The 27,109-nt window shown below is 43.0% G+C and overlaps 1 protein-coding gene across 1 annotated transcript in view; it reads right to left on the minus strand.

Annotated features, from left to right (window-relative positions):
* Nucleotides 1-220: 220 nt before the first annotated feature.
* SLC67A2 (solute carrier family 67 member 2) overlaps nt 221-27,109 on the minus strand; it is a 29,608-nt gene continuing 2,719 nt past the window's right edge. The window contains exons 2-6 of the mRNA XM_077482674.1: nt 18,318-18,405; nt 17,462-17,505; nt 12,278-12,407; nt 10,658-10,867; nt 221-6,965 (exon numbers count right to left, since the gene is read on the minus strand). Of these exons, the coding sequence (XP_077338800.1) occupies nt 6,175-6,965; nt 10,658-10,867; nt 12,278-12,407; nt 17,462-17,505; nt 18,318-18,405 (1,263 nt within the window). The 3' untranslated portion in view covers nt 221-6,174. The remainder of the gene's footprint in view (nt 6,966-10,657; nt 10,868-12,277; nt 12,408-17,461; nt 17,506-18,317; nt 18,406-27,109) is intronic.

A 27,109-nucleotide genomic window follows, 5' to 3' on the forward strand; every position in this document is an offset into this window, starting at 1 on the left:
GCGTGCAACGTTGTACACAAACAAAATTGATGTATTTTTTTTCCCCACAAATAGAGCTTTCTTTTGGTGGTATTTGATCACCTCTGTGGTTTTTATTTTTTTCAGAGATCTACCTTGTTTACTTTGGCAGGTCCCCGTTCTGTCACTGTGGGGGAACGATCACGGGCGGTTGAAAATGCAAAAACTTAAAAAAATAGAAAGAAACTAGAGAGATATAATATAGATTATAATATTTTATTTAAAAGGAGACAAGTGGCATAAATTAAACATTGCACATTTCAGTCCAGGCACAGACAAAAATGTCTATCTTTCGACAACACACTCAAAGATTATTGTAAACATCTTCCTTGACGGTGTCAATGCATGCACCTTTTCTGTAGGGCTTACTGAGACCAGCAACAGAGCAGCCCCTGTATTCAAAGTGCATGCACCTGCACATGGAAATGAATAGAGAGATCAGCAGCAGTGGTTGCACATGCAGGCTTACCCTGCGAATTGTTAAAGAATATCATACCAGAAGATAGCTGCAGATTTCCTCTTTAGTTCCCCTGCTCATTGTCTGTAAAAGAACCTTTTTTCTATGCTTGCACATTAAAGCCAATTGCCTCATTTACTTATGCGACTGGGGGGAGGGGGGCAGTAAAAACATGCAACTGAGCCACGTGTTTGCTTTTCCCAACCACTCTTCCTTAAAGCAGAGTCCCACAAATTTTTGTGTTTATTAAAAGACAGCAGCTACACTTTTTGTAGCTGCTAAATTTTAATAAACACACTGGCCTGTCCCACAGTCCAGTGATGCGGCCACCTAAACCCTTGCTTCTCTCCTTTTACTCACCTCGGGGCAAGTATTGCAAGTGTGGGCACCCGGCTGTGACAGCTTGTGGCTTCACAGCCTGGTGCGCACTGAGCATGCGCCAGTCGCGCAGCCCCTCCCCATTGGCTGGGCAATCTTCTGGGACCTGTGACGTGTTCCAGAAGATTGCAAGGAGGGAGGAGGAAGAGGAGAACTTCTGCTCGAGACACCTATCAAAAATGAGTACCTGCTCTCGCCCCCCAAAAAATGACATGCCAAATGTGGCATATTTGGAAGTGGCTAAAGCGGAACTTCCCCTTTCGGGTGAAGCTCCGCTTTAAGCTGCAAAGGCAGCAGACAGGGGTGTACATATGCCACGGCGCGGCAAAATGTATTCCTACTGTCATGCTCAGAAGGTAGTACTGCCAGCTGAACATGATCCATTCAACTGAGTGCTTGTGGCACAATGGCCTGGGTTTTTATAGGTTAAAACATGAGGTGAGGAGGCAACATAGTGGGTTGGTTTATTAAAGGCAAATAGACTGTATACTTGGCAAGTGCAATTGCACTCAATTCCCAAGAGCTTAGTGAATGTGATGAAGCTTTGCGGATTTCCATCATCCAAGCATGCGCAAGTAAAAAGGACTTTTTTTTTCATTTTCCCTGTACTTGATTGGGTATTCTTTACACAGTGAAGCTGCACCACATTCACTAAGCTCTGGAAAAAAATTAGAACTCATTTCCCTTTAGTAAATCAGCCCCAAAGACTCTTTATTGCCTGTCAAATTCCCTTCACCAGGAACAAGCCCTAAATCCACCAAAAACTGATAAATTTAATCACACACAGGCTATATCTATGAAGCTCTAGCAATGAGATTCCCCCACAAGTTCCCAGCTTTGGCAGCTGCAAGAGTTTCACTCCTCTTGCTTCCTTATTTATGGTAGAATATAAAATGTAGAACACTGTGGGAAGCTCAGAACCTCCTCAAAAGTTATTTTGCGGGCTTCACGCCCCAAAATTTACAAGACTCCATGTTGCCTTGCGGTGCAATGTGAATGTTACCACAATGCATGTTTTGTGCTTTAGCACGATACAGTGCTATGCATTTTGAATGGCACCCCAATGCACTACAGCTGTGAAGAATATATGGTGCTATGCACCATAATGTAAAATAAAGCGTTACTGTGTGTTGTGGGGCCCTGCAGTGGGAAAAAAATGCTACGTGTGCCTTTGTCCATTCTGGCACATTGGCAGTTCATTCAAAATCAATGGGTTGCCTTAAACCCACTTATACAGATCCTGGTCCCTTAAAGCAGATTATACAGCACAGTGCTTGTGCTGTGTAATCTGCCGCCGCCCCCTAAACTGTAACAAAAAAACCTCCCTGAACCTGGCACTTCCCGTATCCCCTCTCTATACTGACTATGAAAATCAGGGCTGGTCAGTCCGAGACCGAGTACACCCCTGCATCATACGCTGCTGTGCCCTCTGCTCTCTTCTCTCCCCCTCACCCCCTCCTTCCTGCCTGTCATCTCCCTCCCTGTGTGTCTCCACCCGGCTGCTATTCTAGAAGCAAAAAAAAGGGTACAATTGTCACTGCCAACCCCTCTATTAGAGGCAGGCAAAGCACACTAGGTAAGTAGTTTGAAAAAAATGTGCGTTCTAAATACTGAATGACTCGTGGCTGCTTTACAGCTACCAGAGAATCTGTGGAGGACACGAGCAACCATGTAATCTCCCCGGCTGACATCAGAGGGAGATCACAGCTCCTCCCGCAGAATACATCCATCGGAGCTGTAAAGAGGCCGCGATTCATGTGACTGGCCTGAAGACCGCTCAAATTTGGCATTTAGAATACTCGTTTTTTTAAAAAATCGACTTACATAGTGTGCTATGGCAGCCTCTAATAGAGAGGCTGGCACAGTCTCATATAAATGGGTTAACAAACCCTTTACACAATGCACAAGAACGGCAAGGTGTGAATAGGCCTTTAGGGAATTCAACCGGCTAGGTCTTCTTCAAACTCTAGGATGTTCAGTCAAAAGGCAAATTCTGATACAGTAGCCAGGATAGTGGGAACATGTAGTGGAAAATATGTACAGGATGCCATTGCTAACCTCCTAAAAATACTCATAAAGCTGGGTACACACAGCTCCCTGCTAAACAGACCGAATTCAAATCTGTGTGTGGTCTACCCTGTTTGACAGTTAAACTTCTTATTGAACAGAACTGCTGAAAAACTTTCAATCAACCACTGTAGCGCTGATCAGTGTATTCTGGCAGCAAAGGAGTCCCGCTGTCAGAATACAACAACAAAGCGGTGAGGATTCCTCCATCCACCTTACTTGTGTGGATGGAGGAAAAAATATGCGTGCATATCCAGCTTAAGAGTACCTGGCAGTCTCTAACTACAATTCTTCCTGAGTTACTGTCCTGGAACAAGTGCCGATTAGAAAGTTAGAACCCCTGATGTGTACACTTGTTTTAGTTCGGTGCCTCAGAAATAAAGCCATATGACCATAATGACATCCAGGACACTTGTATCTTTAGAAGGAGAGGCCAACAATGGTAGCATTCCTATCCTCCCACATTCCTGTAAACTTAAAAAAAACATTAAACAAATTAAGAAGAAACATCAGGTAGTAGATATTAATACAATTTGCTACTTAAAGTGGAAGTAAACCCATCGATTTGAACAGTTAAAAAAAAAAGGCATGGCGGGAATGCTAACTGCCCATTGGCTGTGCTCTCAGCCAAACTATCAAACCATCCAATGACTGGTGTCATAACGAATCACATGTGCAGCACCATAGCAGTTGAAGATTAAACAGAGGCAAAGATGGCAGCTTCCTTGGCTGAAAACAATAGGGGAGTTTACTTCCACTTTAAGCTCAGTCATATCACATATCTCAAGTATGTGGTGAAGCAGAATATAATACGAGGAACTTATGTTTTTTACAAAATACAACTTTGGCGTACTTAATCCTTAATATTTACCTCCATACAAAAATATACATAAAAGCACACTATAAAAAGACCTTCATACAGTGTTATTTGTAATACATTCAGTTTATCTTCCTACTTTTATTTCATAAAAGGAATCTCTTCAAATGGTGTGTTGTACACCGAGCAGCTAGAGGCCTTTCCAGTTTTACATTTTTCTACTGCACTATGATATTAGATTTACCTTGCTATGACAAAGTGCTGGTAACATCCCAGGGTTTCAAGTAGCCAAATTGAATCAATTCATTTCAAGATCAGGGAACTGGCTAAACACAACATTTCAAACTACCTAACCATTACACCTAAAGTAAAGCCTTGTGAGGCCTAAATGCAATCCTAGTTACTACTAAATTTAGCTAAAAGTTTTATATGCTTCTATCCATCCCTCCTATATAGTCTATAAAAACGGAATTATGCGTGCTAGTACTTATGTGCGCTGCTTGCTAACATACTCAAGTGACACCCCAATTACACAGTTTTCTAGGTTGAAAGTACAGTGGTCTACGAAGGTTAACATATCGCTGTATCTACTAGTTATTTGTACCCTTTTAGATGGCCCCGGCCATGTCTATTGTACTATAAAATAAAACTAGCATACAAGCATTCTAATACGAAACATTCTGAATTAGCATTCACCTTTTCACATTAGTACTATTCTATACTATAGTATAATTTACTCAGTAAAGTACCGTAGAGAGGAATGTCTTATAAAAAGTGCTGTAAATCATTTTTAAAACTATATTGATGATTTAAAAACAGTTTGTCTGAATAATGGCAGAAATAAATTATTTTAGTATCCATAAATAAATAGCTACATTTCTGAAATAGTGTGCACATTATTCCTAGCTTCAGATTTGTGTAATGTGTAATGCCCCGTACACACGAGCGGACTTATGTCCGACAGACTTCCGAAGGAGTTCTGCTGGAGTTCTGCCAGAGTTCCGACAGAGTTCTGACGGACTTTTCGAATGAGCGGACTTGGCCACACACAATCACACCAAACTCCGACGGATTCGAACGTGATGACGTATGACTGGACTCGAATAAGGAAGTTCATAACCAGTAGCCAATAGCTGCCCTAGCGTCGGTTTTAGTCCGTCGGAATAGCATACACACGAGCAAATTTTTCGGTAGGAACTGGGTCCGGCGGAGTTCCGTCGGAAAAATTTGAAGCATGTTCCATTTTCTAAAGTCTGTCAGACTTTTGCGAATCAAAAGTCCGTTGCAGCCCATAAACGATCGAAAAGTCTGACGGAATCATTCCCTCGGACTTTGGATGTTGAAAAGTCCGCTCGTGTGTACGGGGCTTAAGAGTCTCAAATACATATCTTATTTTTCCAGTGACCACAGTATACCCCCCTTTATCTGCTTTTTTTTAAACCATATTTTATCAGTCATCAATTATGGCCAATATCAACTTCCTTGACTAAAATCCTTTCCCTATATTGTGGTAAATCCTGATGACTGAGATATGGGCTGTGGGCACATGTCTCATACAGATCTGCAGTCTCTAACTGGCTTCTTCTTGCCAGCAGCAAACTGCCAACACTTTCTGAAAATGCAATTCTCAGTCTAGGCACAATCGTTTATTCAGTTCAGAGCAGTTTAGCCCAGAGACTGATTAAAGTGCAAATAATGTTTCTAAATTATACTGTTTATTGCATATTGGGCATACTGACATGTTATGATATTGAGAGGCCTGCTTAATAAAATAGCTTCTGCAGGAACAAACGTGAGAATATATGCACTATAGATCCATTATTAGTTGCTTTACTACTGTAACCTATAAGGCCAAGCTTGAATCAGCAGATTTGAGGTCTGATACTTAAGCCAATTTAAGATTTGGTCATTTCCACATAATTCCAGACTATTAAATGGGGGCACAGTGGTCTATTCCTGTCAGCTACATGGTTTCACTCCTCTTACACAAATGCAGAGAGAGGTATCAGACCTTATCCAAAGGACTGAGCCGCCATTAACCAAGTATTACTTCAGAAAGCATAGATTTTTGTAATACAGGTGCATAACATGTGTAAAGATTGCTGTGATTCATCTTCATTGTTCTGGCTGCTAGAACATTGCAATTGAAGCATGTAGATGTATAGGTTAATATATGTTTCTGCAAGGCAAACATTCCTTCATTAGATTGTGTAGGACCTTAAAGTGAAAAAAGAATTTGTGTTTCTTCTCTATATAATAAACGTGTCATTATTTTGAAGCAAGGGTGAATCATTTTTAGTTGCATTGTCTACAATGAAAGGTATGGCTTTTACCTTATATTTTTAATCTAATAAAACCTAAAGACAATGAAGCATGTACTGCACCTGCACCTACCAAAAGCTATTCAGAGTAGTCTATGGAATCATTTCTCAGATTTTCAGGCTGCTTTAACCTTTTTATGTGAGGAATAACTGTAGCCTAATTTGCTCTTATACATGAGGAATATGGATGCCAATGCTAACACAGCACCCAGCTGTGGAGGCCCACATGGACTATATTCTTGTGCTATTCCTGACAAGAGGGGTACCAGTATGCGTCCCACTGATGTCACTGATTGCCCAACTCCTATTAGTGTGCCACTTCCATGCTGCTCACCTAGTGTAAGCTCAAGGTCCACAATGCAAGTCCTCCCTATACTGGTAGAGAAGGCCAAGAATGTTGAAGACAATATTACTATCCACATTTTAGGTGCTACTGAATACACAAGAATTGAAAAGAATGTGAGGACGCTTGAATGTAACAACATGGTATAAATATTGTATTGATAAAGTCTAGATAGTGGTCCCAGTGAAAATCCAGCCAAGGCTCCAAGAGTACTCCCATAACTAATCAGGAAGCCAGTCATGCGTGGCGTCATATGGAATCTTTCTTCCATCGCCAAGGCAAAGTTGCTGTAGTACAGCATTACAGATATTGCCATGAGTAGACGGACTAAAAAGATGTCCCACATCTCAGAGAAAGCCACACCTGTAACTTTCTTAAAAACAGAAATTAATTGCCCCCACACCGTCTGAGTGGCATTATTTGGCTTCTTCCCATCATCTTCCTGCAAACTATGTGATCTCATACTAGAATCTGGTGGCTGGTTGATACTTAGAGTCAAACTGCTATCAGAGGGAGCAAAAATGTTCAGTTTTTCCTCAGTCTGTGGCATAATCCAAACAAGACCTGAAAATAAGCAAAATACACACATTTAAATCCGGGTGACATTTCTGATCAATACTAAAAGGCTATTACAACATTTGTGTGTCAACAATGAAAAGCCCTATGGAGAAGTTCAAATTACATTGTCAGTGTGTCCTCATGTGTACAGTTCACTGAGAATTAATTATGGCTCTACTTCCTCTTATATATTATTCACGACATTTTGCCCTTTTGCAAGGAGACAAGGCTACACAATGGCGGTTATTTACGAAAGGCAAATCCACTTTGGACTAAAAGAGTGAAGTAAGTGAAATTGCACTGAAAGTGCACTTGCAAGTGCAGTCGCTGTAAAACTGAGGGGTAGATCTGAAATGAGGGGAAGCTCTGCTGATTGTATTATCCAATCATTTGCAAGCTGCTAAAATGCTGTTTTTTTATTTTCCTTGCATGTCCTCCTCGGATCTACAGCGACTTTACTACCAAGTGCACTTGTAGTGCAAAGTAGATTTGCCTTTAGTAAATAACCCCCACTGAGTAGTGACTCTGAGAGCTTTATCCACTGTTTCCATAATATGGTTTCAATCTCCTTATTTAAAGTGGAACATTAGGAAGAAAATTAAGTCCTGCTAGATCATTTCATACTGACCCCTTTTGCAGGTATAGTGTAAAACATTAAATATGAGTGCTTATGCTGTGTAAAATCCAGTAACACACTGGGGTTGATTTACTAAAGGCAAATCCACTTTGCACTACAAGTGCACTGAAAGTGCAGTCGTTGTAGATCTGAGGGGGAAGCTCTGAAATGCGGTGAAGCTCTGCTGATTTTATCATCCACTCATGCGCAAGCTAAAATGCTGTTTTTTATATTTTCCTTGCATGTCCCCCACGGATCTTCAGCGACTTTACTTCCAAGTGCACCTGTAGTGCAAAGTGGATTTGCCTTTAGTAAATAACCCCACTGACTCACCCTGTTCTGCACATGCTCAGTTGCTGTATATTTAGGCACTGCTGAATTTGTTGCTGGAGGCAATTTACAGTACACACTGATTTTGGCAGCATAATTATTAATGTGTAATGTACGTTTCTTGCTAAAGAACATTATTTTTTATCAAGTTAGTATGGGTGAAGTTCCACTTTTTTTCTTTCAATCAATTTTTATTTTAATTTTATACTGATCTACAAAGTGAGAAGATCAAAAAAACGTAAAACATTATATAAATTACATCAGGTACAGCAACAGTCTGAATAAATCAAGAAATGCCTAAAGTCTAACCAGAATACCGCGAAGCTCAGAGAAATTCAATGACAAGGACATTATCTACAATATTATATATTAATCCAGGAGAGGACCACGGTTTCCATGAACCGTCAAACTTCTCTATTATACCAGCTTGCAGCGCTAAAAAAATTTCACATTCGTAAAAAAGGTTGATAGAGGTGATCACTTTGGACAAATCAGGAGCAATGTCTTTCACAGTGCTTAATAGGTGAAGTTCCACTTCAAACACTTGTAAGCATTACTCTCCACATACCTTTCCTAACAAAAAGAGGCAGATATCGTGACTTTCACTGACAACACTGCAAAAACATAGTAAAATGAGAAGAACACAGAAAGGTCGATAACGTTCTGCACTTCAGAGTCTTTAACTTCTCGCATCGACCTTTAAACAATATACACAATACATATTCACACTCCCTGTTAGTGTAAGCATCATCTTCCCCATTGTAAGATGAACTAGCAAAGTGTATAATGCTACATTAGCACCCCATTTATAAAATTAAAAAAATTAATTCTATGCGTTCCAAAACCCAAGTGCTTTCACACTGGAGCGGTGCGTTGGCAGGGCCTCAGGAAAAGTCCTGCCAGCAGCTTCTTTGGAGCGGTGAAGGAGGGAGCAGTGTGTTTACCGCTCCTCCACCGCTGCTCCCCATTGAAATCAATGGGGCAGCGCAGCTATACTGCTGGCAAAAGGCCGCTATTGCGGTGCATTGCGGGGGGTTTAAACTCTCTCAGTCACTAGCGGGTGTTAAAAGCACCCCGCTAGTGGCCGAAATGCGCCGCAAATCCGACGGTAAGACGCTGCTAAAAATAGCGCGTTTTACTGCTGACGCTATGGGCGGCACAGTGTGAAAGGGGTCTCAAAGCAGAACTAAACCCATCGATTTAACAGTTTAAAAAAATAAAAAATAAAAACAGCTACATTCCTGGAATGCTGTCAACCAAACTGTTAAACCAAATAGCTGGTGTCATAACTGCTCATATGTGCAGCACCATGGCAGTTGCAGATCAAACAGAAACTTAGATGGCAACTTCTTTGGCTGAAAAAGAGGAAGGTTTAGTTCCACTTTAAAAACAGTCCAGGTACAATTCATATACCTCTGAGTGCTGATTCACACTTGTGCAATGTCAGACATCGCATGTGATTCGCACCGCACTGCTGTGCAGATCACATGGGATGTCAGTGCGATACGAATTCAGCCATACAGATTGTATGGCTGAATTTGCATTGCATTTGGACCAAAATCATGCAGGAACCTTTTTTTGTCGGCGCCAGAATCGGATGGCATGGGTGTTCTAAGGTAAAAAGCCTTCCGTGTGCAGCAGCCCCCCCCCCCCCCCCCTCATTCCTCCTAATACTTACTTGAGTCCCATCTCTGTCCACGAGTGTCTCAATCAGGATAGAGAAGGGGCAGGGCCGAACCACAGCTGCATGTTTAAATGGACACATGGAGCTGCAGCTTGGCTTGGATGCCCCCATAGCAAGCTGCATTTAGAGACAAGATTGGTGATATAGCTTGGAGCAGAGTTGTAAATGGAGTGCATGTAAAAACAGGAACTCATCATAAATACAAGGAAATCCTGTCTTGTTTATCCATGCATCTGGACCAAATTTAACCTGTCACAGTGGGCATACCACTGAAGGGGTCTTCAGGGTCTTGATGCCATAGGGATGGATCACCACCCTAGACCTATATAGCACCCTGTGGCTAACTACACCTGTTGCACAATGTGCAAAAGCGAGCACTAAATGCAGGGTCCAGTGCCTGAAGTAAACATTACAGGCTGGCCCTGCTGCTGCAGGGTCCAAGTACAGTTCCTTAGGTGTACATCAAGGGTAACTGATCCAGAAAATGCTAGTAAGCCCTGAGGCAATTGACAGTTGGATACTGATCAACGTGTCAGTTGAGGTAGTGAAAAAAAATTATGGGTTAGAAAGCTTCTCAAAAGAAGAGGCCCATTGCCTAAGGACACTAACAAAAAAACAGGAGTCCCACAGAGTGGGCGGGGCTATATGATGGTGCAATAGGGGCATTCAAAAAGTCTTTGCCAGTGTCCAATCACCCAAAGGCAGTGGCATATAATCCAGGTTCTTAACCCTGAGATTTTAAACCAAGCAGCATGTTATATGCAGGCGTAGAGAACATTTTAAACCCTTTTTATTTTAGCCTTTATCACTGCTTTGATGTTTACTTTATCATCATCAGCATTTTCCCAACCATTACACTGAAGAGATTATATTCTCTCACTAGTGTTGCCTGCTGCAGTCTATCTGTTCACACTAGTCAAAAGCAAAGGTTATTGCGTGACAAGCAGCCAATATCTATGGGTCCCTTTAGACAGAACAACATCCAATTAAACATTTAATACAAAAGTTAACGGGAAGGCAAATGAAACAAATTGATCTGCATTTTCTTATAAAATAATTGGTACATACCTGCATTTATTATAAATATGACAGTGCAGATGAGGGATGTCATATAAAAACCTCCCTGCAGTTCAGCTAGGTAACCACCAACGACTGGACCCAGGATAAAGCCCATACTGGAAGCTGCATTAAACCTCCCCATTACATGGGGGCGCTCTTTTTCACATGCAAGATCTGACAGGAATGCTTTTGATATGGAAAGTGAATGCTTAAAAATTCCTGCAAAAATAAAAATTAAACTGTTCAAAATATGTTTTCACTATGCATCTGTAATTATTTTTATTTAATTCTTTCATCCATTCTACCACAAGAAAATCAAGTGTTCAGGAAAAAAAAAAAAAAAAAAAAATAAAATAAATTATTTTGCAAGTAAAAATAAATAAAAAAATACTTGGCACTAACATAGGTTTGACCAGTGTTGCCACCTGGTGTTCAAATATGGTATTGTACTAACCTAAAAGTACAATTGACATGTACAGTACTGTAATATTTTTTTTACTCTTAAAACTGGACACATCCCCAATGCGCTAGGTGGCGAAACAAATAATGGATTTACATTGGGTCAGAAAACACTTTTAAAGTATGCCTGAGAAGAAATTGAGTGTTCTGCCTATCACAGACGAAGAGGAGGCGCGGCTTTTGAATACTGGAATGGCCGCCGTATGTTTTTATGACACGCTGATCGGTGGCTGCAGATGGGCACACGGAGGCATGCACAGGACACAAAGGATGAAGATTAGCACAGGTAGGCTGCAATGGACACAGGGAGGTATACACAGGACACAGTGAGGTAGGCAGATCTGCACAGGACACAGGGAGGCATACACAGGACACAGGGAGGCATACACAGGACACAGGGATGAAGATTAGGATGAAGATTAGCACAGGTAGGCTGCCATGGACACAGGGAGGTATACACAGGACACAGGGAGGTAGGCAGATCTGCACAGGACACAGGGAGGTATACACAGGACACAGTGAGGTAGGCAGATCTGCACAGGACACAGGGAGGCATGCAGCTGCAGATGGGCATTGTTGACCCTCTTTGCCACTTACAGTAGCTGCTGCATTTCCCACCCCCGGCTTATACTCGAGTCAATAAGTTCTCCCAGTTTTTTGTGGTAAATTAGGGGCCTCGGCTTATATTCGGATCGACCTATACTCGAGTATATACGGTATAATGATTTCTTCTATACAGGGCTAGATAGGTTATAGCTTTTGGATGCTATTAGATTTATAGATTTTTAGTATAAGGGAGAACTTTTACTTTAAGCAATGGAATCACTTTAAGAACAATGATGTCTACGGAAATGTGTAAATGTCAGTCTAAAAGATGGCCATGGTCAAATAAATTTCAGAAAAAAAAATTCCAAAATATAGTTTCTTTACATCACTTCACCTTCTGCAGCCATTCAGCTGTCCTATTTCCACATTCTGGCATTTGTTACCTTAACTGATTAGCACTATTTTTAAATGCATGGCCCACTTAGGCGGACTATTTTATTTGTAGATATTCAGGCTAATAGAAATTGTATCTATGGTAAACATGAAAGAGAAATTCTTTCTCCAATGTGCACACTTCAAGCTTTCACAAAACCAGGCTCTTAAAAGGTACTGGTGGCTACTTACCCACAGGTATCCTAGCAATAGCATAAATGTAAATATTAACGGACACACCAAGAAGACCATAGCCAAGAGCACTTATAACAATACAGGCAATTAGCGAATATCGTCTTCCAACAATATCACTCCAGCTCCCCTGCAGAAAGAAAAAAAAAAAAAGATGGTTTACAAGAGCTGTTCTTTTACAATCAGGATTTAGAAACCTTTGTAACAAGTGCTTTCACAGGTACCTCTTAGCAACCAACCAGATACAAATTCATTCTACAAGTCTGAATATCACTGACTGCTATGGGTTGTGTGAGACAGTTCTTTCAACAGATAGTGACCCCAACATTATTTTAATAAAACCGTGTTTTTCACTAATGTAAACATTCCTTGTAATAGAAATAAAATGCATGACAGGGCCTTTTAAATATGAGATCTGGGGTCAAAAAAGACTTCAGATCTCATATTCACACAAAAATGCAATAATAAAAAAAAAAAAGCAGGCCATTTAAAGAGGAAGTAAACCCTGATGGTTCTGTCTCCCTGCAAAGGTAAAGCATAATGACTACTATGCATTGCATAGTAGCCCATTATGTGTCGCTTACCTGACACAGGAGCCAGCGAAGTCACCGCTGTCCCCTGTAGCACGGAGCGTCCATCTTCTTCTGGGTATTGCTGTGAATGGCCGGAGCAACGATGACATCACTCTGGTGTATGCGCCGTAGACAGCGGTGCTTGTCTTTTTGTAAATATCTCCTAAACCATGTAGGTTTAGGAGATATTTCTTGGACCTGCAGGTAAGCCTTAATCTAGGCTTACCTGTAGGTCAAAGTGGTTTTTAAGGTTACAACCACTTAAGAGCTATAGGTGGAAGTGATGTTTAGACGTCGCTTTCGCCCTGCAATGGTATGGAGGCAGGTGGGGGCCCATCTTCCCCTCACTTGCCTCCATGTCAGGCCACGGGAAGGATCCGATTGCCTCTGCCATCAGCTCCGGTAAGCGGCGGAGGACACCAGAGTGCGGTGGGAGGGGGGCCCCCTCTCCCGCTGCTGATAAACGTGATTTTGTGGCTAATCTGCCGCAGAGACCACTTTTATCTTACACCAAAGCGCTCACTGAAGAAGAGGCTAAAACGATATCCTCCTTCAAAGTACAGACGTATAACGACGATGGGCAATCCGGAAGTGGTTAAGTAACACAATGAACTAGTAGAATGACCGTTTCGGGCATCCCTCAAGTTCAGGTCCTAAAGTACATTTCGCTCCTGTTCTTGTCCAGATTGGATGAACAACAGTGTTTGGAGCCAGTAGATCTTTATCTTGGACAGTGTGCAGCTCCCTGTTTCTGAGTATATTTATACACTATCATTTTATAGGCTAAGTGTGTGACAACTCTTTTATATTAGATTAGAACGGCACTCCCAGGGTGGATTAGAAATTTTCTAAAACACAATTTAAGTTACACAGGGGAAGCTGAATCCGGGCAGTATTATTAGTCTGTGACTTACAAATCAATCTGCATGAATCATATAAAGACAGAATTCCTTATAAGGCTCAAAATGAGCAAATCTTTATATGATATGACTGATCCAAATGCAATGCGGCATTCAAAGGACAAAATGCTGCAAACCATTCCAACATTAAATATGCCACCACAATGGAATTCTGTTATAAAATGGGAGGGCCAAATATCTCCAGAAGCAATGTACTGTATGTGCCATACGATTAGTCATTAGGGTAGTTTCACACTACTCCATTGAAAAAAACATTAAAAATGCATTTTTTATACATTTCCGGTGCGTTTTCTGATTGCCTGACTTCCAGCATGCACCTGTGAAGCATGGACATGTGACTCAAAAACTGTGCCAAAAACCAAACCACAGTGTGTTTTTATTGGAAAAACAGGAGAGTGCATACGTGTATCAGGAAGGCACAAACATGAACCATCAGAAGTAAAGTCCAGCAATATAAGCAGGAGACACATATCCAGCATATGGGAGGAACAACATCCAAAATATGACACATTTAATGAGATTACATATAATATAACCTATTGGGCGGAAGAGAAAAGGTCTTGTGAAACACAGGGGAATATTGTACTCTGACCAATGGGAAAGAGAAAAAAGGAGAACCAAAACAAAGATGCACTTAGGCCCCTTTCACACGGGACGGATCCGTAAAGATCCGCCCCGTGATGATCCACTTGCTCAGCGGGAATCGCTCCATTTATCCCCGCTAAGCCGGCAGATGACAGGGAGGTCCCTGCACACTGTGCAGGGACCGCCCTGTCAGATCTCCGCTCCCCTCTATGGGGGATCGGATGAACATGGACCATCTGTCCGTGTTCATCCGATTCGCTCTGCAGAAAAATAGGATTTTCCTCCGTCTGCAGAATCGGACTATTGCAGAGCCAGACGATACTGGGTGTCTGCAGATGTTCTGCAGATCCTCGCTATCCCATAGGAATGCATGTATGTCTGTATTTCATCCAAAAACGGATGGATGAAATACAGACATACGGTCCGCATGTGTAAAAGGGGCCTTTAAGAGCAAAGGAGAAAAAAGGGGGAAAGGCCTTAGGGTCAGGAAAAAAAAAAAAAAGGGGGGGGGAAAGAAATTACACTCGCTTGAGATTATAAAAATCAAGAAATGGGAGTAAAAAGCAGAGAAGGCAAGCCCTCGCAATGGAGCAGGGGAGGGAGACCTGCAGTATGGAGGGATTGAACAGGCAGTGATCAGGCAGAGGCCCGCTAAAAATTCCTGTCAATTTTTTATTTTATTTATTTATTTTTTAGGAGAGTCCTTATACATTATCCCAGCCAGCCAAACCTGCTTGTATTGATCAGAAGTGTTTTTATCATCTGCCTCCAATATTTCCATATGCATAATATCGTTGAGGGTCTCAAGCAGGTTTTGGATTTCCATTGCCTAGGGATCAAGTGCCTTACCACGTTTTTGATGCGTTTCTATTTATTTCAAACGGAGAGAAAAGCACACCAAAAATGCAGCAAGCAGGAATTTTAAAACCAAACAAATAAAAAAAAAAAAGAAGGAGAGACTGCGCTACGGTAAATAGATGCACTGTAAATGCAACAACAGCTAAAAAAGGCCTTCTATAAAGCCCTACTGGAAGCTGCAACTCTGCTGTATAACATAATTACATTAGAAGTAAAATGGTAAATAAAATGGTTGCGCTAAACCAGTGACACAAATTAATCTAATTATGTGTAAATACCCACACACAGACAAACCAGTCCTTGCGGGAATTCCAATCGCAAACACGAGGTGACGTCAGCGCGTGTTTGCGATTGGAATTCCGGGAAGGACGGGTTTGTCCATGTGTGGCTGGCTGGCTGCACTGGACTTAAGTCTCTGGAAATCTTCACTTGTTGTAAGTGCAATTGCTGCTTTTAATTCCAATAAATTGTGTTTTTTTTTTTATTGGAGCCTCTTATCTCTTTCATGCTATTGGTATACATCAATGAGTCTTAAGCTTAAGAAGCAGATTGAGGAACGCTGGGCATTTTTATTTATGCTAAGGAGGTCTGCAGGATTGTCTGACGATCCAGGAGAGATACATTTCCATTACAAGCTCTCTACAACCCTCTGTAGTGGGGGGGGTCACATACTTTTGGTAAGAAGTAAATCCTTATACATTGGTGGTGGACTGAACATGGCTCACAATTTGAAGATTTGATTCATTTATGGATGGACTTTATATGTTTAATTTTCAAGCCTACAGTTTTCGTTTTGCACGGGTGTTGTCATCAATGTGATCACATTTATTTTTAATGGACACTAATTTGGGACTCTAATGTCACTGTCTGATGCTTCATTTATATTTGTCATACGATTTGCAGAGTATATACATGCACAGGTTTGTGTTCAATATTCTCACATATTTGTTGTCACACAAAATCACACTGTTCACACTTGTAGTTTGAACACGGACTACAAGTCTGCCTGGCATTTTAAATGTGACATCCACTTGTGGGGGGGGGGGGTTGCTTAGGAATTTGTAACATTTTACATTCTAAATACAGATGTAGCTTTTTACAAAAGGTGAACGTATCCTTTTAGCCATAATAAAGGGACACCCCAGCACAATTAGGCACATCTATTTAGGGCCCAGGAAAATGATCCTAATTATATTTGGTCATGCCTTAGATACCATTTCCTCATGTATTATGTTATGGAACATTATAAAATATGATTTGTAATATTACAAAAGTGTTATGTAGCTTATAATTGAATAGTATTTCACTTTCACCTGGTTTAGGTAGTGTGCTGTGCACAAAATACATGTGTGTGGGGCACCAGGAATACAAAGTATTTGTTGTATAATTGCTGATTGTCGAGTTATTCCCAGCTTCTTTTAGAGAAGTAAACCTTTAGGCCCCTTTCACACATGCGGACAGTATGTCCGTATTTCATCCATCCGTTTGCGGATGAAATACGGACATACATGCACCCCAATGGGATAGCGGGTGTCTGCGGATGAACATCCGCAGACGCCTGATATCGTCCGCAATTGTCCGATTCTGCAGACGGAGGAAAATCCTATTTTTCTATCCGTCTGCAGAGCGGATCGGATGAACACGGACAGAGGGTCCATGTTCATCCGATCCCCCATAGAGGAGAGCGGAGAGCTGACAGGGCGGTCCCTGCACAGTGTGCAGGAACCGCCCTGTTATCTGCCGGCTCAGCGGGGACAACGGAGCGATCCCCGCTGAGCAAGCGGATCATCACAGGGTGGATTACTGATCCACCCCGTGTGAAAGGGGCCTTAAGAAGGCACAGACAAAGGGTTAATTACATAATATTATATGTGTAGGAATACATGAGTAAATAATACAAGGCTTAAATGTTTAAAAAGTATCTTTTTTATCATTCATTGAAGAAGCTGGAGGTAGCTCATGACAGGTACATTTTTAGCAAGCACTCTCTATTGCATGTAACGTATAAGCAAAGATCAGATCCCAAAAAACACATCTACCACAATCCAACATGGATAGCCCTGGAAGGGAGGAGAGTTCAATTTGACAGTGCTGTGGGGAGCTTGGAGCTCACATTTTTGTGGGTTCAATCCTTATACTGACCATGCATTTACTTATTTATTTTTTTCCGTTTATTTTATTTTGTGTCTGTTAATTGCAGTATACAAGACTAAAATAGCACCCTACTAGTGTGACATTTACATACTCACCACAACAGAGCTAGAGAAGAGTTGCAGGATGCCATAACAGGAACCTGTGGTAGATAAAAAAAAAAAAAAATACCATAAACCAAAAAAATCAATTAGTGCAACCGAAAATGTATCTGACAAAGAAATGAACATCATAAACTAATAACAGTAGTATCCAAAACCACACTGGAGTTGCCAGCTGGCCCTGGATAAGCAATTTCACAACACGAGGGGGTTTATTTACTAAAGGCAAATCCAGTGTGCACTACAAGTGCACATGAAGTGCAAATTGGATTTGCCTTTAGTAAATAAATCCCCCCCCCCAGTGTCATAATATAAATAACGATAATCAGCGCAGCGTAACTCAACTACTAAATACTGATTATCAGAAATACAATCCACTGTGCAAATAAAAAATTAAATAACATCAAAAAAAGTCAAATGAATAACCCAACCACTACTGTGACAATGTGAATGGAATAATAATAAAATGTGCTTTGTGTCTCTGCCACCCATGCAGACTAGCCAGTCACATCACGGCTAGGACCCCTGTAAGAAAGGTCATAACATGCTGTGTACCATTCCGGGATAGTGACTCTAGGTATCTCTTGGTGATTATTAACTCTTGCCCAAGTAGAGGTACACAAATCCTCAGACGTAACCGGTGTCCATATGAGAGCAAGGGACAGATGTGAATGTACAATTTATATGTTAAGTGCTGCCCAAATTGTTGGCACTATATAAATACCTGAAATAAATCTAATAAACAGTTCATACACCTGCAGCCACAGTAAACTATAGCGGCTTACCTAATATCTATTTTATGTACACATTGCATCACATATTTTATTGGAACAAAGTTTAATGAAAGCGTTACCTATTATACCAGCTGTCGTTGGACTGGCCCCAAGTGATTTCATATGATGATTCAGTAATGGCACAATCATACTCACACCAAAGAGGTCCTGGGGGGGGGGGGGGGGGGGAATAAAAATAAATAAATCAGATAAAAATATGCTGCTGTCATATGTTTGCAACATTTTTCCTAAATGTACTATTTTATCTAATGTACAGTTTTCAATGTGAACCCAACCAAAAAAGGTTAAAAAATAAATAAACCACACACTTATGCACATAGAAGTCCCCCTATCATCACCTACTGTCCTGTATGACAAAAATGAACAGAGGCCTTATCCTGAGAAATTATAGGTCATAGATTAGGCAGTTGACCATTTGGGCAGGAGAGGTGAAAGTAAAGGGATCGTCTGTCCATTAACAGAAAATGCAAGTCTTATTTTTACTATGAGCAGTACATGTGCTCTGAAAGATCACATTTTAAAATAGACATACAGCAAGGTCATTTTTACATGTATATCATACCTATGGCATGCAAAGGGAAAAAATACCTCCAACCATTAAAATGTCTGAGCTGTATCTGTGACCTCCAGACCACACACACTACCTTCCATGAACAAGCAGTAAGTGATACATCTGCTTTGTCTCTTTTTGTGCCCTTCAATTCTGTCTCATGATACCACACACAAACCATGCCTCCAATAAATCCTGCCTGTGCTCTACTCTTTAGTGTATCATTCCATATCAAAGGGCATTTATTAGTACAAACTGCAATTGTGCTGTTAATAAAATATTTGTTTCAAATTTTAAAGCCTCAGTTTAAATTAAAGTGTAAGTCCAGGCAAAAGCTAACTAATGCTAAACCTGCTGTCTGCCACATTCTAAGCCTAAATGTATCTAACCCTGTAAAGAAAAAAAATAAAATAAATTGCTATACTTACCTATTCTGCGCCTGATCAGTCTCCAGCGGCGAATGCTGTATCCAGAAGAGGGCTGACAACAGCTGGAAAAAGAATGGGAAGTGACGTCACCCATAGACTTACTATGAGGCCTTCCATTTGCCTGCTCTGCATCTGCCTACACACTGAAGCCGCCACTGACAGCTGATGCTGGGACCAGACTGGATCGGCTGCAGAATAGGTAAGTATAGCAATTATTGCTTTACAGGTTTAGATATATTAGGTTTAGAATGTGTCAGAGCAGGTTTAGCGTTAGTTGAAACAATAAATAGACTAAACTAACCCTTTAAAGCGGGCGTTTTTTTTTACACCTGTAAGGAAAAGACATAATGAGCTAGTATGCACCACATACTAGCTCATTATGAAATACTTACCATAGAACGAAGCGTTGGTAACTCACCTGGTCCACGCCAAGGGAGATGACATGTTGCCTCGGCGTGTCTTCAAGGTATCACGGCTCCAGCACTATGAGTGGCTGGAGCCGCAATGTCATCACTCCCGCGCATGCGCGTGGGAGAATTCTTTCCGGCAAGGTCTGGCACCTTCCAGGCTTTCAGCCGAGAATCCCCTGTGCCCATGTGCCACTGCAGTCAGCGGCTCATTGCACGGGGAATATCTCCTAAACCGTACAGGTTTAGGAGTTTTTTTTTTTTTTTTACCTACAGGTAAGACTTATTATAGGCTTACCTGTAGGTACAAGTTTAAAAATAGACTATACAACCGCTTTAAGATATTTTTTTTCCTTTCTCCAAAGTTGTGTGCCTTTTTTAGAGTAGTGCTCAACCTTCTTTGATTTAAAAGAGAAGTATGGCTTTCCAAAAAAAAAAAATAATAATAATAAAATTTATACTCACCTAGGTGGATGCAGCACTGATCCAATACATCTGTCCCCTACCGGCTCTGCACAGAGAACCAAGCGATCTAACACCACTGACCACTCAGTTCTCCCCCTCTACTCTGAGTAAAGAGTTGGGACCGTCGGTGTCCAGCTCTCTGCTCTTCCCCTCCTGTGCTCACTGGACTGCTGGGCTGTGGAGGGGGCAGGAGCGCCTGGGCTGGTGCTCAGGCTCTAGGCGGATTGCCGAGAGGCTGACCCAGATGCTGATCCAGGGATCTGGGTGGATCCTGATCCCATGGTCGGGATCTTTCCCAAGCCTGGATTGCTCTGTGAAGTCAGCAGACAGAGGCCTTCAGTTCGCTGTTGGCCGAAAAACAGGTCCCAGGAGCACAGAACTGCACTCTTGTGATCCTGTCAGGGCTGGCTTAGCCCTTCCTTCTCTGGGCTGGCTGCTCAGCTGTCGGCTAATTGCCAGCTCTCATCTCTCTCCACAGTTACCAGCTGTTCCTGATCATGCTCGTCTGACCTGCCTACTTAAAGCTGTCCAGCTCACTTCACCTCTGCCTTCGCCTTGGTCACATCACAAGAAACCATCTCCTGAGGTTCTGTTTAAAGATTGGCATGCTGACATCCCTTCTGGCTCCTTATCCTGCTTGCTGTTGCTCTACTTGGATCCCTGACTTCTGGCCTGGCTGATTACCCGATCTGGTTATTGAACTCTGGCCTGGCTGACTACTCGATCCGGTTACTGGACTTGTACTTCTGTCTCAGTCTGATTCATGGTTTCTGACAGATCCATAGGAGAAGTACAGCCAAAAGAAGCTTTGGCTATACTTCTTTAAAACAGTGTCCACCAAGCTTCTTCAAGAAAAGTCTTTTTCTGGGCATAACCATGAGACATGGGCTTCCTAATTAAAGTAGACCTTTCCCCTTTATCCCCAAAATTCACATTGGCGTGTCATTACTAGCACTTTTTTCTTACTCACCTTTTTTGTCTTGCACTAGTTCTGGAGGCAGTGGTGACCAAACCCCCAGCCACACAGATGTCCCCTAAGAAAGCAACTTCACCGTTGCCTTTAAGAAATCTTGTACCTAAACTGAGATTTGGCAGTATTGTCATACTACACATGTGCAAGATGAAGTTCATGACGTCATGCACCTCATCTCGTTCATGCCCCGTACAGAAATACATTCATTTGTTGGGGAAAAACGTGCTTCTCCCTGAGATCAACAGATGTATGTAGAACCAGTTTTCACACATGCAGCATCATGGAAACAGGGACCAAGGAAGCACAGAGGCAGGACAAAACATAAGTAAATATCACAAACATATAGGCAAGTATGATTGTTTACTCCCCCACCCCTCCACCTTTACATTATTGACAGGTTTAACCACTTGCTTACTGGGCACTTAAACACCCTTCCTGACCAGACCAATTTTCAGCTTTTGGTGCTCTCACACTTTGAATGACAATTACTCAGTCATGCAACACTGTACCCAAATGAATTTTGTGTCCTTTTTTTCCCACAAATAGAGCTTTCTTTTGGTGGTATTTGATCACCTCTGGGGTTTTTATTTTTTGCGCTATAAATGAAAAAAGACCGAAAATTTTGAAAAAAACGCATATTTCTTTGTTTCTGTGACAGAATTATGCAAATTATTAATTTTTCTTCATAAATTTTGGCCACAATTTATACTGCTACATATCTTTGGTAAAAATAACCCAAATTAGTGGATATTATTTGGTCTTTGTGAAAGTTAGAGAGTCTACAAGCTGTGGTGCATATCGCACAAAATTGATCACATCTGATGTACTGGTGGCCTATCTCGCTTCTTGTGACCCGAACAAGTCAGGAAAGTACAAATACCCCCCAATTGACCCCTTTTTGGAAAGTAGACATTCCAAGGTATTTAGTAAGAGGCATGGGGAGCTTTTTGAGGTTGTCATTTTTTTCCCACAATTCTTTGCAAAATTAAGATTTTTCATTTTTTTTATTTTTCTCCACAAAATTGTCATTGTAATAGGTTATTTCTCTCACATGGCATGTGTATACCACAAATGACACCCCAAAAAAATTCTGCTACTCCTCCTGAGTATTACAATACCACATGTGTGGGACTTTTTCACAGCCTGGCCACATAGAGAGGCCCAACATGCAGGGAGTGCCATCACGTGTTCTAGGAGCATCATAAATTACACATCTAACTTGTTGACTACTTATTACACTTTTGAAATACCAGGACAATGACACATGACACTGATGACAGATGGCACTGATACGTGGCAATGATGACACTTATACGTGGCACTGATGACAGATGGCACTAATATGTGGCACTGATGACAGATGACACTAATATGTGGCAATGATGACACGTGGCACTAATACGTGGCACTGATGACACGTGGCACTAATATGTGCCACTAATACGTGCCACCGATGACAGATGGCACTAATACGTGGCACCGATGACGCGTGACACTGATGACAGATGGCACTGATAAGTGGCATTGATGACACGTGACACTGACAACAGATGGCACGTGACACTAACAGGTGGCACTGATACGTGGCACTGATGACAGATGCCACTTATACGTGGCACTGATGACAGATGGCACTGGGGACAAATGGCACTGGGGACAAATGGCACTGACAACAGGTGGCACTGGGGTGGGGTGGATGGCACTGGGGCGGATGGCACTGGGGCGGGATGGCACTGGGGCGGGATGGCACTTTTTTTTTTCTCTGTGCACTGACGGCTGCTGCAGCCGTTCATCTCTCCCCTCTCACACGCTGTCTGTGTGAGGAGGGAGAGCGGCGCTGAGAGATGATCTCATATGTTTACATTTGAGATCATCTCCCATTGGACACGCCGATCACGCTGTAAACGACCGCTGTGATTGGCCGTTTACAGCGATCTGTGTTTGCCTGTCCCCGGGGGACACGGCGAACACAGAACTTCCGCGATGCGCACCCGCGGCGGCGTGCATTGCGGAAGTAAACAACAGGCCGTCCAGGGACGGCCAATTGCAGGAAAGCGCCTGCTCTAAGGCCGTAAATCGGCTATAGGGCGGGCGCGAGGTGGTTAAAGAATAGTATAGTGTTTCTTTGAAGAAGATCTCCAACTAAAACTTTAGACAGAATGAAGGAGGATTCGATCTAGGGATGCACCAATACCGAGTATTTTCACGAGTACTCATTAAAATGCTCCCACTCATTAAAGTGGTTGTAAACCCGTTACAACCACTTTTACCTACAGGTAAGCTTGGTAATATCTCCTAAACCCACACGGTTTAGGAGATATTTACAATTCCCCCGTACAATGAGTTGTTCTGTGCATGCGCCGATGTATTCAGCGTATGCGCACTTTAGAAAGGGCACGCTGTGCAGTTTCTAGCTAGGGTCATGCCGTGACTAACTGTCGGCTCATGCGCACGGGAGTGACGTCATGTGACTCTGGCCAGTCACAGAGCCAGAGTTTGCGGCCCCTGGAAGGAAGAGGGGCGAAGATGGATGATTCCAGTCAGCAGGGACATTGGAGACATCACTGGCTTCTGTCTCAGGTAAGCGACACATAATGGGCTACTATGCGATGCATGGTAGCCCATTATGCTTTACCTTTGCAGGGAAACAAAGAGGAAGTAAAACCCATCAGGGTTTCTTTCCTCTTTAAAATGCTCCCGATTCCGATACTTTGCAGTGCGATTTGTGGCCATACAAAATGAATGGGCGCATATCGCACTGCAAAGAATCGCATGCGATGCAAACAGGAATGCGGTGCCATTCCTGTTCCGAATCACATGCAATTCTCCCACCGCCCTGTATAGAACGGGAAGGGCCATCTAGTGCAGCAATGGGCAGTATATTAAAAAGGGTATAATAACTCACATTAAAGTACATATCTCGGAAAATCCAAATCTGCATAGTGTCCATGTCCAAGTGGTGATAAAGAAGAAGAAGAAGAAAAGAAAAAAAAAACCTATGGCAGCTAGAGGAGCTAGATAGGCATTCCGCCCCCAAGCTGACATCACTTCAGCTCTATAGCAACAGGGGTCCCAGAACTTCTCCTCCAGCCCTGTGAGCACCTCTATTGGCCATGGTTTTTTATCATCAGTGGGACGGGGACACAATGCAGATTTGGATTTGCCGAGATATGTACTTTAATGTGAGTTGTTATAACATTCAGAGGGAATGCGATCAGTTAAACAAAATAATAAATACATAGAAGAAGGGGGAAAGGGGATTTGTAATTTTTTTTTTTTTTTTTTTTTTTTTTATCTATACACAATGTTTTGCCTTTCATTTCTATTTTATACTTAATGGGATCGTTTACATATACTTTAAGTCATGAGTAATGAAAGAAAAAAAAAAAAGCCTTGTGCATTAAAACAGTTAAGACCCCTTTTACACTGGGGCGGTTTTCATGCATTCTAGCGCTAGAAATAGTCTCTAAATAGCACGTGAAAAATCGCCACCCATTCATTTCAGTGTGACTTTTCACACCGGGGTGGTGAACTTGCGGGACGTTAGGAAAAGTCCTGCAAGCAGCACCTTTGAGGCGGTTTCAAAGTGCTGTGTTTAGCGCTGAGGCATGTGACCCACTCCTGCTGTGATTTGACACAGTGGGAGCCAATCCATGGGTTTGGTGGTTACCGATCGTTCGCTGTCCAGCGCCTCTTATACAGGCATGGGACGTGGCCATCCACTGAAGTCGCCTGGAGAGCCCGTCCCTTGTGATGTCTCATGTCACAAGGGGTGGGCTCTCTCCGGGCGACGTCATTGGGTGGCAACGGCCCATGCCTATATAAGGGGCGCCGGACACCGGGGAACATAACAACGGAGGAAGACAACTTTGCGACAAGACTAGCTTTTTAGCGGGTAACCGGATACGGTGAGGAAGAAGAAGACAATGATGACGTGAGGAGGAGGAAGAAGATGACGACACTGCAAGATGGTAGCTCTGGGAGAAAACAGCGGCAGAAGAAGGTGAGGGCACCAGGAGTGACGACAACGGGAGAGACGGCAGCTCAAAGCTATTTTACTAATAAAAGGAATTGTCAAATATCGTCTTTTTTTTTTTTTTTACTTTTCACTGCTTTTTTGGTGAATGAGTAGGGGTACGATGTACCTGATACCCATTCAAATAGGGTGGGGAGCCAGAATCTTGGGGCCCCCTTGTTAAAGGGGGCTTCTAGATTCCGATAAGCCCCCTGCCTGCAGATGCCGACAACCACCGGGCAAGGGTTGTCGGGAAGAGGTCCTTGTCCTCATTAACATGGGGGCAAGGTGCCTTGGGGCGGGGGGGGGCACAGAGCCCCCCCCCCTGCCGCAAAGCACCCATTCCCCCCCCATGTTAAGGGCATGCGGCATGGTATGGTCCAGGAGGGGGGCGCCCGCCTCTTCCCTCCCTTTCCTGACCTGGCGGCATGCTTATTTTTAATCTTGCCGTGGGGGTCCTCTCCGAATCCATACTAGACCTGAAGGGCCTGGTATGGAACTGGGGGGGCACCAGTGTTTTTTAGACCCCATGTAGCTTTGGTGCTGCTTCAAAGCCTCCATAGAAGGCTATAGCATAGTTGCCAACAGTCACGATTTTTCCGTGACAATCCCAATTTTACGACTCTCGTCCCGATCAGAGGCCATCCCGATTTGGGATTTTGCCTTTTTTGCCCAGGGAAATCTGTAATGTTTGGCTCTGCAGCAGCTGGCTCCAACAAAGTGGCCGTCGGCGCCGCCACTAGATTGTTCCCCTTGTGTTCAGTGGAGAGGGGAGGAGGCTCGATCCGTGCAGCCAATGAATCGGCTTCTCTCCACAATTCTGAAGCCGGGGGTTAGCTGCAGGGATCGGCCCCTCCCCTCTCCACTGAACACACAACACCGCTCGGCATTTTGCAGGAACTGGTCTGGTGTGATCTTCGCTCTCCAGTGGCAGAATCTGTCAGGCTGACCAAAGAGGAGCATCGCATGCAGTGTCCAAACTCCAGTGCCGGATCTTCTCCTCCCTGCACTTCACCGAAAAGACAGAGGACATGATATGCTGCAGGAAGTATGTGACACCTACATGGGGACATACACCACAGGCTGGACTGGGCTTATGTCAGGGCTGTGGCAGGGAGAGAGCAAGCAGGACTGGAATAGGACAGCCATGAGGTGGATGGGATTCTCTGCTTTTCCTAAAATTGACCTGGCATGGATTAATGCCCATCACTCCTCAGGACTCTCTGCAGGGGCACTCTAGAGGTACTATCTGTAGGTCTCCAGAGTGCCCCCTTACTTCCTCCAGAGTCCCCTATTACATTCTCCCCTTACTTTCTCCAGAGTGCCCCTTAGTACAGTAGTACAAAGGGGGCACTCTGGAGGGGGATGTAAGGGGCTCCAAGTTAGTACCGCCAGAGTGGCCCCTTACAACCTTTGGAGTGCCCCACCACCAAGGTGGTATAGCAGTGGCTGACAGACTATCAGGAGGTGGTATTGCACTCCTCTCCTGTACCTACTACCCACCTCCATACACTCCACACTCCTCTCCTGTACATACTACCCACCTCCATACACTCTGCACTCCTCTCCTGTACATACTATCCACCTCAACTGTACATACTGCCCACCTCTACACTCCGCACTCCTCTCCTGTACATACTGCCCACCTCCATACACTCCGCACTCCTCTCTCGTACATATGGCACATGTCCATACACTCCGCACTCCTCTCCTGTACATACTGCCCACTGCCATACACACCGCACTCCTCTTCTGTACATATTACCCACCGCCATACATTCCGCACTTTACTCCTGTACATCCTGGGCACCTGATGCAAGGAAGGACTCTGCTGGGGACAGGCGATGTGGCAGGTGACACACCGATTGTGCATTATGGTGAGTTGAATGATTTCATTTTATATTACAATGTAATAATAGAAATAATGCACTTCAATCGTTCTGATACCATAACAATCATGGCGCCGGGATGATTGAAGCGCTAACACCAGGTGTTTGGAGTATCTTTATCTGG

Source organism: Lithobates pipiens, unplaced genomic scaffold (genome assembly GCF_037356315.1).
Source record: "Lithobates pipiens isolate NorthernLeopardFrog02 unplaced genomic scaffold, aLitPip1_a1.2 Scaffold_16, whole genome shotgun sequence".
Classification (NCBI taxonomy): domain Eukaryota; kingdom Metazoa; phylum Chordata; class Amphibia; order Anura; family Ranidae; genus Lithobates; species Lithobates pipiens.